A 13,148-nucleotide genomic window follows, 5' to 3' on the forward strand; every position below is an offset into this window, starting at 1 on the left:
ATAAAGAAATAATTCTGAGGCTGTTTGTCTCTTTTCAATATAATCTTCTCTACACCATTTGCATAATTACACCATTGCAAATTCGTTCTTATAATATCCCAAAAGTCCATTGTTCTTCTGTGCTATGATAGTCCCTGTAGTGAACAGATAATGACATTCGTGGGTCCCTCAGTGAAAATAATACAAACCTCCAATTTCTTGGAGAGAATGAACAGATGAGGCGTAATCATGTGAGATGTACACCATTAACCTTAAACATAATTATCATCACACATTATAGTACACATCAATACAGTGCTGCAGGTCTACACATAGACCTATACTTATATATCCAGAGGATTCAGTTTAGAGAACAGTCATAAAGCAGGTCAACAAAGTCACTAAACCGCTTTACAAGAGTGTGAAGTCCCTGTTGCTCTTCTCTCCTACTGTCACAGTCAGGGTTTGTTACTCTCACTGGTATATGCATCTTACATGTTGTTATCTGGTAAGGAAGGGCTTCAGATTTACTGGTATGACAGCTCATATGGTTTTTGAGCATACGGTACAATGCTGCAGAAGAAAAACCATCAGGCACCAGTCTTTCTGCTCTGGGTCAAGCTGGGCGTCTGTTACCTGAACCACTGATTAAATATTTTATCTGTTCATTTGTGTGACTAATTTGATGATTGCCATTACTGCATGGTCCAATAAATTGGCGCCTGAAGGCATAAGTTAGGCTGTGCAGTGCCAAAATGTCTAAAATTGGTCCCTTGTAAGTCCTTACAGGTTGCAGTAGTGGAGGTGGACTGAAACCTGAGAAAATGAACTGGATAACAAACAAGCAGTTAGTGTGTTCTGTAAGAATGAATATCAGAGCCATCTGCTGGCATTCAGCACTCACTGCACAGTGTGTCTGTCCGTGTGTGTGTGTGTGTGTGTCGGTGGGGTTATTGCTCACAGCAGTCAATCTTTTTCAGCAGTGGGGGGTAAATGGAGGTTATAGCTCTTGGAAAGAAGCTTTGTATGTGTGTGTGTGTGTGTGTGTGTTTGTTCTGCTTTTGTGATTGTCCTGTATCTTCTTCCAGAGGGGAGAGGGGCAAACAGACAACGTCCAGGGTGGATTGGGTCTTTTAGCATACTTCTGGCTTTCTTTTTGTAGTCAGCCAGTATAAATGTCCTTCAGAGGTGATAGTGTAGTCCTAGAAATACGCTGAGCCGCCCTCACCACCCGGTTTTCTACAGTACAGGTGCTGTACCTGACTGTGCAGCAGTAGCTCAGGAGGCTCTTCAATGGTGACTATGCAAAGGTTTACCACCAGCTGCTTTGGGAGGTGGGACTGTTTTAACTTCCTAAGAAATACAGTCTCTGCTAGGCTTTCTTCACCTGATGAAAGATGGAGCTCTAGTAAAGGTTCTGCTAAGAAGACAATATTTTGCCATACCTAGACCTGTAGTTATATTTGGTATTCATCTTGCCAGTCACATCTCTCATGCACACTCTCTCAATTTCTCTTGCTTTCATTGTCTGTCAACTGAGCTAATAACTACCCATATATATCCAACAGCACAGCAACACACCATTGTTAACTTGTCATCTTGCTGCTGTCTTTTTAAATGTTTCTTTCTCTCTGCCTTTAGTGCATTCATGCTGCTGTTATGCTCCTCATCACTGCCTAGTCTTTGCAGATCATCAGTTTTATCTCTTCATCAGCTTTATCAGTCTCAGCAGAAGAAATCAGCCACCACCACCGCCAGTTTCTGGACTCCATGGGGAGATTTATCATGCTTCTGCTCACAGCTAATGCCCTTCAAGTCTCCCTGTAGAGTCTAAACCTCAAAGACTTTCTTGAAAAGAATTGTCACAATATCATCTGTTATAGTAAACAGTTTTCTCTTCTTCATTCTCTCCTCACTGCTGTGATGTAGACTCCCAGGAATTTAAAGTTCTCCACCCTCCCCTCATATGCAGAGGGCTCAAGTGCTCAGTTTCGCCTTGATCTTCTAAAGTCTTTAGTTTTTGTGGTGTTGAGGTCCAGGTTGTTATGGGAATGCCACTCAGCCAGGTGTCGAACCTCCTCCCTGTCGGCTGTTTCATTGTTATTTGTTATCAGTCCTACTATGGTGGTGTCGTCCACAAATTAGAAAGGTCAGTTCATCCAAATTTTGTCAAAATGTCATGTTTTAATGCTATGAGCACACACAAAATCCCATTCATGGTTATTTTATAAGGGCTAGCAGAGGATATGTCAAATCCTCAGAAAATTAAACTCCTCAACTCCTGACTGCATGATTTCATTTGTGTTTTGGACTTGTAAAATCTCAAAGTGCTACCTGTTCATGGGTTTCTATGTCAGAATGACTAGAATGAACTGATAGCTGTTTTCATAAATATAGTAAGCATAGAGAAAACTACAACTACAGTTTAAATGTGAGCAAGTTAGAAATAGCACTTCTACTCAAATCTATCCTCCTAATTATCTTTTTATCATTATTTTTTATCTTTATGCTTCATACTTTGCTTTGTATCACAAGGTCATCTTTCCAAACAGAAAAAAACAAGCCATCTTTTGACAACAGATAGCTGTCGACCTCAAATAAAGGACAGAATACAAATCAGCTCTTTGAAAGTCAAAAAGTGTTTATTGAGTTATATATAATTTAATAAACACACAATGCAATGTATGGATACAATACTCAAACCTGAAATGGATTATTGAGCTGGATATGTGTGAGGATGATTTGTGCTAATGTTGTGATGTTTTCAGATGTGTTCATCTATTTTCTGGTTTACATAGAAGTCTAAAAGTGTGTGCTGCAGGGACTTACTTTCACTTGAAACTGTTTTTACATTTGCACTCAACTGTAAGATCTGTGCTTTCATTCGCAATTTATTGAAGGATGCTGGAAATCAGCTTTCATCAGTTTCCTGTGAAAAAAGACCACTGTTTGTTTATGTTTCTACTCCTTTTTATTCTTCTTCTTCCTCTTATTAATATTATACAGATATACAGTGTCTGAAAATGCCAAGTCCAAACTTACCTTTTTCAAGTATATTCCAATGGCCTCTGTTGTCATCCAACGAGAAAAACTGTAACAAAAGAGTTATCAACATATGGGTGGATGGATGAGAACTTATGTAATTAGTTTAATAACACAGTAACAAAAATTATGTGAGCTGTAATATGAAAGTGTTTACTGTTCTCCCCTTTTTACTCTTTAATTACCAGGTAAGAACAAGGTTGTTAATGCCATTTTTCCAGACTTCAGTTATGTTTTTTACTACTTTTTAGTCAGACTAAAAGCTTGCAAGGTTTTTCAGATCAGACATTGAGGATGTTGGCAAATGCAGGAAGAGAAGTTTCCTGTTAACTAATGTTAACAGCAACGACAGTCAACCTGAAGTGTGCATTTTCACGGCACACAGATTTACACACGGGATGGCTGGAACGTTCACATTGTGATGAAGCTGCTACTGCTTTCTTTGATCACAACAGATAAGAGAAACATTGACACAATCTTAGCTTGTGATCTTGTGATTATAACCCCATCTTGAAATGATTTGTAAAAAATCTGGCCCCCTTTATCCTCTATTTGCAGGTGTACATGGAAGGAATAGGTTAAAGGAATTCGCAAAAAAGAATTATGATATTAGATATCCATGTGAAGACAAGGTCTGCTTTCGTTTATGGCAATTCAAAACAAAGGATTACATTTCTATAGTCAGCAATGGAGAGATCCAGACAAATAAACATGAAAAATATGGAGACTCAAAATGCACTCTGGAGATCACCAATCTCACAGCAGAGGACATTAGATGGCATCGCTGCCAAGAAAATCCAGATTTCTTTTCTCCTTACAAATGTGAGTACAGCAAATATTAAAGTCTTATTGTGCAGACTTTGTGCAGGTTTATAGATAATTTATTTCACTTTATGTGCCCATAAACATTTTTTTCCCTTTTTCCAGTCTCCTCAGTGGGTCAGCTTAACCTCATGCCTGGCAAAACATTGTCACTGCACTGTGTTTTTCTCACCTACGTGGACAAGGGACACTGCCATACACATCAACAGGAACAGGTCTTCCTGACATGGTTGAATGAAGATGGTGCTAAGATATAGGGAGACTCCAAGCATGAGATAAAACAGCGGACTACATGTGATACAACTCTGACTATCATCCTGCAAAGTCCTGAAAAAAAGAAGTTAAGGTGCCAGGTGACTTTGGATAAAGAAGTTTACACCTCAGTGGCGATCCATGTCAAAATCCCAGGTCTGAATATGACTAAACCTAAGCAGCAGACTCCTTTGTGTTGATGCTAATTGCTCTTTTCTTTTTTAGCTCCTAAAGGCATGATCACAGATTCTAAACTTCAAGGTACAGTATTATTTTTACAGATGCATCACTCCTGTACAAATACAAATTGACGTAAAAATTAGGTTTGTTTACTAAAACAATAAGTTATGTTATGCTTCATATTTGCTGTACAAACATCAATATTCTCATCTAGCTCTCAGCAGGAATGCAAAACGAGCATGTTTCCCAATATGTAAGATGTTATCTGTGAGATTTGCTTCAACCACACAAACATTATTTCAGCATTTTAAACTCTGACTCTCTGACTCTAATTTCTGTTGTCAGGAGGCAATAAGCAAGCATCTGGTGTGGTTGTCGGGGTGGTGGGATGTGTGGTGTTGACAGTGGTGGTTGCACTGTTTATTTGAAACAGAAGAAGAACAAGTAAGTTCTCCTATACTTCCTGGTGTCTGGTGAAATCACCACAATGGACAATTCACATTTTCACCCATATATGCCAAACATGTGCACACAAACCCATGCTACCTTGCACAACTGTACTTTGGGGTCTTTGAAGCAATCACTAACACGAGAGAGTGCTAAGATGCTACAAGTTCCATTGTTCCCAAAATGATGGTATTATTTTCAAATATCATGAGTAATTTACTATAATTCATCGCTTATACACATACTGTGTTGATTACAGCTACAGAGGAAATATTGAGAAAATCTTCAGTGGTATGCACATAACTGAACATCTCTATATCAAATATTTATATTTTGTTCTACACTGAGTCTTTGTATCTCATTGGGAGTCATTGTGGCTATTGCCTCACAATGAGAAAGTCCTGGATTCAAACACTGGCCCTCCTCTGTGTGGTGTTTATATGCTTTCCCAGTGTTTTTGTGGGTTTCTGTCTGGTACTCTGGTTGCCTCCCACCTTCAAAAGACATGCATGTTAGTGTTAATACTCCTATCAGTGCCTATGACCACTGGCACTGTGTGTATCTTCAGGTTATGAACACGGATGACATAATCTATTCTGACATCATCTTTCCTGTTGGTTCAGACAGCGTGTCCATGAGTGTGGTTCAACTGAATATGCCTGCATTCCTTACAAATAGTCTGTTGTCCAACATTTATATTGCAGCACATCAGGTGTTTTGCCCCTCTTCCACAAACACAACGTGGTGGAAAAAATAGAGATATACAACCCAAAGGACAGGATTATTTGAATAAAATTATTATATTTTAATGGTATTATTTTAGTGACATTTCATTGTTGGAGGTCAATAGTATATTGGTATTCAGTCCAAACGTTTCAGTCAAGCTGCCAATTGCAGCACTTCATTTTGGGCACAAAATGCAATTTTGCCCGAGCAAACATGCTAAATTCCATTTTGCCTGGAGTATACCACTGGCTTCAGTCTTCAGCTCCCTACTTTCCACTGCCAGTGCACACGCACACACACACACACACACATTCTCACACCACACACACACATACACACACACACACACACACACACACACACACACACACACACACACACACACACACACACACACACACACACACACACACACACACACACACACAACACATACACACACACAGCAGGTGAGAGACTGCCGGAGCCGGTCCCAGTGTTGCCTTATTTGCATTTTAAATGTTTGCAGCCAGCCCATTACTGTGTTCACAGTGCAGTGCAGCACAGCTAATCTACACACCTAAGGTGTGTGATTGGATTGAAGAGTCTGAGGGGGTTGGAGAGATGTTGAAGACACAAACATTGACAAGAAAATGGGAGATGAATACAGATAAGAGGCCATACCTGGATAAGTTAGAGGCCCTCATTGCTACATACCACATGAAAGCAGATATGCTAATCAGGTTCTGAGTGTGTTCATTTTCTTGTTCTCATAAGGACTACATTAGGCATCTTTTTTCTGTTATTTATTTAAGGGATTAAAGTGAATAGAACATGAAGGTAAAATGGGATGTTAATGATAAAGAACAAAGAACATAACAAAGTCAAGGTAGAAGATATGGGCACATTGTAGCATATTCATGTGTACAATGCTAAGAGTATATTTCAGCAATAAGGCCATTGTAATGAAATGTTATTTAGTTGTCTGTAGATTAACTGTATTAAAAACTCTTCTGCTCAGTGTTTCTTGGTCTTTTTATGTTAGCTATGTTGAATCATGTAAGGAGCAGCTTTTAAAATGATGAAGTGTACATATTGTTTCAGTGTGCTCTCTTGACTCCGCTGTTGCAGTTTCAGACAGTTTCCTCACAAAACATTTCATCATCATTTTAAAATAGATGTTGACATCACAACCTTTCTCTTTTGCTCAATTTTATGTATTTCAAAAAATTTCAGCAAACTATGACCTCAAAAATGGCAGATTTAATCATTCAACACACACTTCCATGCATTTTAGTAAGCTGATGTCTATGCAATATATCAGCTTGCTATGTCAGAAATACAAACCAAAGTGGTGAAGTTGTGCCCATTCTATTGTTACCCCCCACCACACACATGCATCCCCTCACACAATCTTATTGTCCAAATAGCTGATAAGCTTTAGGTCAAAGCCTTGAACCCCAGTGAACTCAGGCACCAGCTTGTCTGCCAAGTGCTCGGAGTGGATGGATCAGTGGGGGCCAAATGTTGTCGTCCCCTGGTGTGTCAATGTGTGTGTATGGGTAAAAAGCCATAGGGTTGGGGACTACAGTAGGGGCCCGTGGGGGTTGGGGACAGTCACTGGGATTGTTGTGTGTGTGTGTGGAACAAAAGGCCTTGATTACTGAAATCCTGCAAAAGGCAGGAGAGGAGGTGTTAAAAGTGATACAGTGGAGAAACAAGCAGACTTGGAGCTCAGGAGCCTTCCTCTCCTCTCATAAACCTCACGTCCACACCCTGTCTGCACATATCCACTCTAATCCACAAACTAGCCTTTATTCTGTCTCAACAGTGCAGTCTGGAGACCTTAATGCTAAATCAAAGTTGTAAAAGGGAAAGTTTATTGCTGTAAAACTTCGGGTTTTCTATTGTGAAAATTAAAACTAAATTTAAAAAAAGCAAAGTTCTCACATTGTGTTTTTGTCCAGCCTCACAAGAATTAAAAATTGCATATTCGTGAGCCAAAAATAACCTCGATTGCCCTTTTGACGCCAAGAGCACTTGACAAATAACCTTGAAAGTGAACTGTTGACATCTTGCAGTTGGCTTTGACAAAGAAAAGCAAAAACCTGTTGATAAAACCCAAAGCGCCGATACTTGTTAACCTACAGGACTGCCTCTGTGTTCTTACGGCCCATGACACATTGACTTTTGTTAACACTTCACATTGAAATTGACCCTGGCTGTAGTCTACTGGAGAAGAAGAAGGAGGAGGAGGAGGAGGTGGGGAAGGGAAGGGAGGGGGTGTTTCTCGACGCAAAGACAAAAAAAAACGAATCGACGATTGACAATTTCCTGAAGGGAGGTGCTGTTTATCACTCCCAACATCTCCTTCGCTCACCGGAGGACAGGACACTCTATGGAGCTCCGAGCTGCAGGCACACAATGGACTGAAACTCCCAGAGAGAGAGAGAGCAATAGTATATTGTCAGCTGTGAAACCCCCGCCTCAAATAAGTGACCTCCTTCGAGACACAATTTGGTCTCTGGACGTTCAGGTAGTAGACATATATTTGTTTTCGGTATTATTTTGCTAAGAGTTTGTTTAGTTTGCTTTAATGCGATAGGCGCTGTATTCTTGTTATTTAAATAAGTGTTTGGAAGTACAGAATCAGATGTGGCGCAGCATAAACTAGGCCTTATTATTGTGCACAATGACTTTGAATTATTTATATTCAGTTTCAATTTAAAGAAAAAAACTTCTTTGCAATTAAAAAGTCGCCTTGAACATAATTATGATCTAATTCTACTGGCTTCTGCTTACATTTAATTTGTGTTGGCCTAAACTCACAGACCTATGCTGCATTTAAAAGAAAACATGTTAGATTTGGGTCAATTAGGTGTGTAATAGAGAAAAATGCGTTTATGTGCCTCATGGATCAATGCAATTATTGTGTAGGAATTAAACTAGTGCAGCGATTTAGGCCCAGGTAAAGAGTTTATTTTGTTCTGAGTAAAAACTGCACCAGCAGCATTTTAATCAAGCTGAAGCCTTTGTTTTTGTTTCCACAATCTACTATGTTGGTAACAGAATTATGAGGAAAGCCTTTTCCCTGATGTTTCAGGATTTATATCTGTATGCTTCTCAGGATAATTTTTTACAGAATTTTGCTGCTTCTAACCATCTCTTCCGGCTTTTTCCTCCCTCCAGCTCTCATCAGATATGATTCAGAGGAACGAGATTGTGCTGTCCGTTCTGGGGGAGCTCCAGGAGGCCACAGAGAACTCTGGCCTGGATGCTCTGACCAGAGCAGCCCTGGAGGTGGACCAGGTCCTTGCTCCTTTCCAGCTCCCCAGGACCCCGTGTCAAGATTTCCTTGAATGGGCAGGCGTTGATGACATAGCTCATGGCCTGTACCCAGCTGATGCTCCTGGAGGCCTCCTGCCACTGAAGTGCAAGGGAGAGGGCAACATGCTGTTTGATGCAGTCAGCATGTTATTAGTGGGCAACACTGGACTTAGCTTGGAGCTACAGGTGAGCAGTGATGGTTTATGTATCAGTAGTAATGTTGCTGACACTGATCCAGTATAATGAGACGTCTAAACTGCATATCATTATGTATCAAATCAGAGTCAGCACTTTCTGGACAAAAATGCTTTTCTGAAACACCTATACAGACTTTTTTCCTTATCTGACTGCTGAATGATTGGGATTTATGAATGTTAATCTGTAAATGTTTACCCACAGGTACGGACAGTTGTGGAAATGGTGCTGTGGAAGAGATACTACCTGTCTGGGATGATTGATTCAAAAATGATGCTCCAGGCTGTTCGCTTCAGCCTCCTCTCAGAGGAATCTGAGGACATGCTGAACTTGCCTGTAACCGTCTTAGAGGCTATCTTTGATGCAGATGTCAAAGCGTCCTGCTTCCCTGGCTCCTACGCAAACATGTGGCACGTTTATGCCCTGTCATCTGTCCTACAGTTTAACATCTACTCCATCTACCCCATGTTCAACCTCAAGATCAGACCCTATTTCAATCGAGTCATACGCCCTAGAGCCTGGGCGAAAGATTCTGAGACACTAACCCTCCACATCATGTGGTCTGGTGAACTGCAGTCTGAGTCCTTATTCAGGCCTAACCATTTTGTCGCGCTAGTCCAGACAAATGACCTCACGATTGGAAGCCCTGACAGTGAGCAGAGGTCCTCACCCACCAAGAGCGAGGAGCTGCTGAACCAGGACTCGCAGCTTTCATACCCCAATCTGAAGGACAAGTACAACATCACCAAGAGGACCTTCTACCGCTGGAAGAGGCAGACGCAGGAGCACTGCAAAAAGTCAGCAGCCAGGTATGAGGCAAAGAATTTCCTGCAGGCATGCTACTTGGAAGGCAAGCTCATCCCCCTGCACCAGTTTAAAGAATTTTTCCCTGAAATCTCACGGTCATCTTACTACAACTGGAAGCAGGAGCTGTTGAAATCTGGAGGGAACTTCTCTACCTCATCTTCGACAGGAGAGATTAGTCCAGGAGAGAGCACAGAGCAGGAGGTCTGGTCCTCACCTGAAGCAAAGCAGGATGAGCTGGACCACCACGACAGTGTGGCCAGCATGTTTGGCCTCAGCCTTGGAAAGCTGGATATAGAACGTGCCCAGAATGTAGCTCATATGCAGGAAGCTAAGCGCTGTCTGCAAAATTGTATCGCTGTGAACACCTCCTTCCCCTTTAGGATTTTCAAAAGAAATTTCCCAGGGATCTCCAGATCAACCTACTACAACTGGAGGAGAGAGGCCATGTTGTTCAACAGAGGTTACAAATCCAGTGTGGGTAGCAGTGAGGATAGCTCAGATGCTGACAAGAGCCAAAGTCCAAAAAGTCTTTCACCGGTGCTGCCAAACACTAGCCAGCCTGTTGTGCCGAGAATCAGGATCTGCAGACGAAAACACAGAAGCTTCAGGCTGGCATACATGAGTAAAAAACAGCTCAGAGATGCTGCAAAGCTGCATGTCCAGAAGTCAAAATGGTCCCTGACAAAGTTCAAGCTCAAGTTCCCATCCATGTCCCCCTGCTTCTACTGGCTATGGCGGAGCAGTCAGAACCGAAACAGAAAGAAGATGATGGTCACTCAGGATGTAGACATCAATGTCCCTGCAAGCCTGGGTAACACCACTACAGAACCCAAGATAACGGAGATGAGAATGGATAGTCAGAACATGCTTCCATTTGTGGAGAGCCCTAAGTATCTAGAAAATTCCACTATGCCCTCCTTTGATGCCCCACATTCAAAGCACACCCTTCACAGCAAGACGCAGATTGATGAGCAGATGTTTGCGATGGATGTTGTGGCTCTGGCCAACTTCAAGGCCAAGGCCAAGCTGTTCCTGCAGCAACGCTTCGAAGAGAAATCCTTCCCAACATTTAAAGAATTCAGGTCTTACTTCCCCTTCACTCCACGCTCGACATACTACATGTGGAAGCGAGCTTTGTATCATGGGGTGTCACTGGTTCATGGTTAAATGCACATGGTTATATCCCCTTAAAATGGCTGTTCAGGAGCAAAGTTAATGCTCTGTTGAAAGAGCTTCTTGACCCCAAAATGTCTTATTCATCTTTGTGCCAATGCATCCTGTTAACATACTACCTACAAATTGCTGCATTTGGACTCATTTTCAACTTTAAATAACTATTGGCTTAGCCAGTGTAATTGCATCTAAATGCACTGTGTCCTCTGCCCCACCACCGCCACACATTCCTCCCCCCTGGACATTTGCACGTGTGTGAAAAGAAACTGAGTTGTGGGTCCGTTTAAACCCTGCATGTTGCCCTCCAGGCAAAAGGCAGTTCAAAGCTGCTGTTTACTGGCATTTTGTTTGAAGCCGTTTCTTTTTCATTCTCTTTTAATCCCTGTTAAACATTGAAATGGGGAGCCTTTATTTTTTCATTGTAGTATGATTGTTAATTCTTAAATGTATGCTTTTTGTTGATGCATGTAATATTGATCTGGGAGATTCTTGGTGGTTTGATGTTTTTGATTCTTTGAATGTAAAGAGCAGCCAGTATTTGTTGTCAGAGATGAGATTATTCCTGAAAGTGTCCTCTCTAAACAGGGTTCTAGTGCTTTTTGATATTTCTGCCTTTGGATTGTTGAATGTACTCACCTCATGGTTTCACTTGGTGCACCAAAGTTTAGGTGGTTATCTCAAGGTTTTGGCATTTTATTGACCTACTTTTAAAATGCCTCTTTTTCTTTCTATATTCGACACTATAAACTGTGAGTTTTGACACACTGTATTTGCACTAAAATAGTTCCCATCACACTGTTGAATGTATGGTCTTAACCAATATGCACCTTCTGGTTAAGATCCCTAATTTTTCAACAATTCTATTTTTGAAAAATGTTTTCATGGTTTCTATACTGAAAAACTGAATATAAATGAAGATATTTTTATTTTTTTGTACAATACTTCATTTCATAACTACCTATTTCCCTAAAGTATTGGGGAGTATTTACCTTCTATAAGCTATTTTCGTCTATTTTTCAGTAGGTGAAACAAAGTTCCAGCTCCATTTCTCTCCACACAGAAAAATGTATTTTGCAGGCAGATTTGCACTGTAACAGGAATTGATTTCAGTTTACGGTTTTACTTGGTGTATTTATTTTTCTTATTCATTACATATCTGAAATTGGTACCACTGATACCGGCAGCCTGCTTTATGTCCAGTTAGTAGGTGAGGAAATATGTACTGTTAGGCTGTAAATCAATAAACTATCAACCAGCAACACTGTTATGCTTCATTTTTGTATGTTAAGTCCTATTATCATGATCGCCTTAATGCAGCAATTTTATGTTAGGGGTTGGACATGACCTCAAATATGTCAGCTCATTAACACAATCCATCCCTGACAAATTGTTTGTCTTTTGCTCTAGAAGAGGCAACTGTAAAATATGTCATTTCTTCTGAATCAACTAGTTTCTATTCCAAATCAGTGAGCGACTGTGATGCCAATCTTCTCTAAGCGCTTCCAATCTTATGCCTCATCAGTTACATCTTGATTTGATTCTTTTGTGGGATAAATTGGACAGCTTTACACATGAAGTCGTTCGCATTAGTGACAGAGAAAGAAATAGCAGGCAAAGCTTAATCACTGTACAGTCACAGACAAATGTGTGAACAGGCAGGTCAAACTAAGCCAGTGGCTAAAGAATAGCAATGAGCTTTGAGACTGGTTCTCTCTGTCCAGCTATTGTGCTTATGCTAACGAGGGTAATGGTCAAGAGTGGGAGGGATGGAGAAGAGAGGTGGGGAGTTGGGGGTGTAATTGTATGCATGGTTATAGAGGTGTTTGAGATAAGGCCAAGAACATTCAAGGGCTTGGGGGAGGGCTAGAGGTGCAGGGAGACGGAAGGAGGTGGGGAGGTGTCTGATTTAGACTTGAATTGTTGGGGTAAAAACCACGATTGCAACCATCACTTTGATTATAATGAATTTCACATTCTGAGGTAACTAGCCTTGAAATGAGGAAAATATTTGATGAGTTGAATTTAAAGTAACACTTCTTTTAGTAGTCTTCCTTCTATTTACTTTCTCTATTGTACTCTCCTGTAAACTCCTCTTATTTTTTTGGCACAGTTGCCTTTATTTAACAGTAGACAGACAGGAAACAGGAGGTGTGACATGCAGCAAAGGACCCCCTGGCCAAGATTTGAACTGGGGTCAGCTGTGTACATGGCATGCACTC

At 40.9% G+C, this 13,148-nt stretch overlaps 1 protein-coding gene across 1 annotated transcript; it reads left to right on the forward strand.

Annotated features, from left to right (window-relative positions):
- Positions 1 to 8,628: 8,628 nt before the first annotated feature.
- On the forward strand, positions 8,629 to 10,923 carry vrtn (vertebrae development associated). The gene is made up of 2 exons (XM_053337230.1): positions 8,629 to 8,940; positions 9,154 to 10,923. Exons 1-2 carry the CDS (start codon positions 8,629 to 8,631, stop codon positions 10,921 to 10,923), a joined length of 2,082 nt encoding a protein of 693 aa, XP_053193205.1.
- The last annotated feature ends 2,225 nt before the right edge of the window (positions 10,924 to 13,148 follow it).

The sequence above is a fragment of the Scomber japonicus genome, chromosome 17 (assembly GCF_027409825.1).
Source record: "Scomber japonicus isolate fScoJap1 chromosome 17, fScoJap1.pri, whole genome shotgun sequence".
In the NCBI taxonomy this organism is placed as follows: Eukaryota; Metazoa; Chordata; class Actinopteri; order Scombriformes; family Scombridae; genus Scomber; species Scomber japonicus.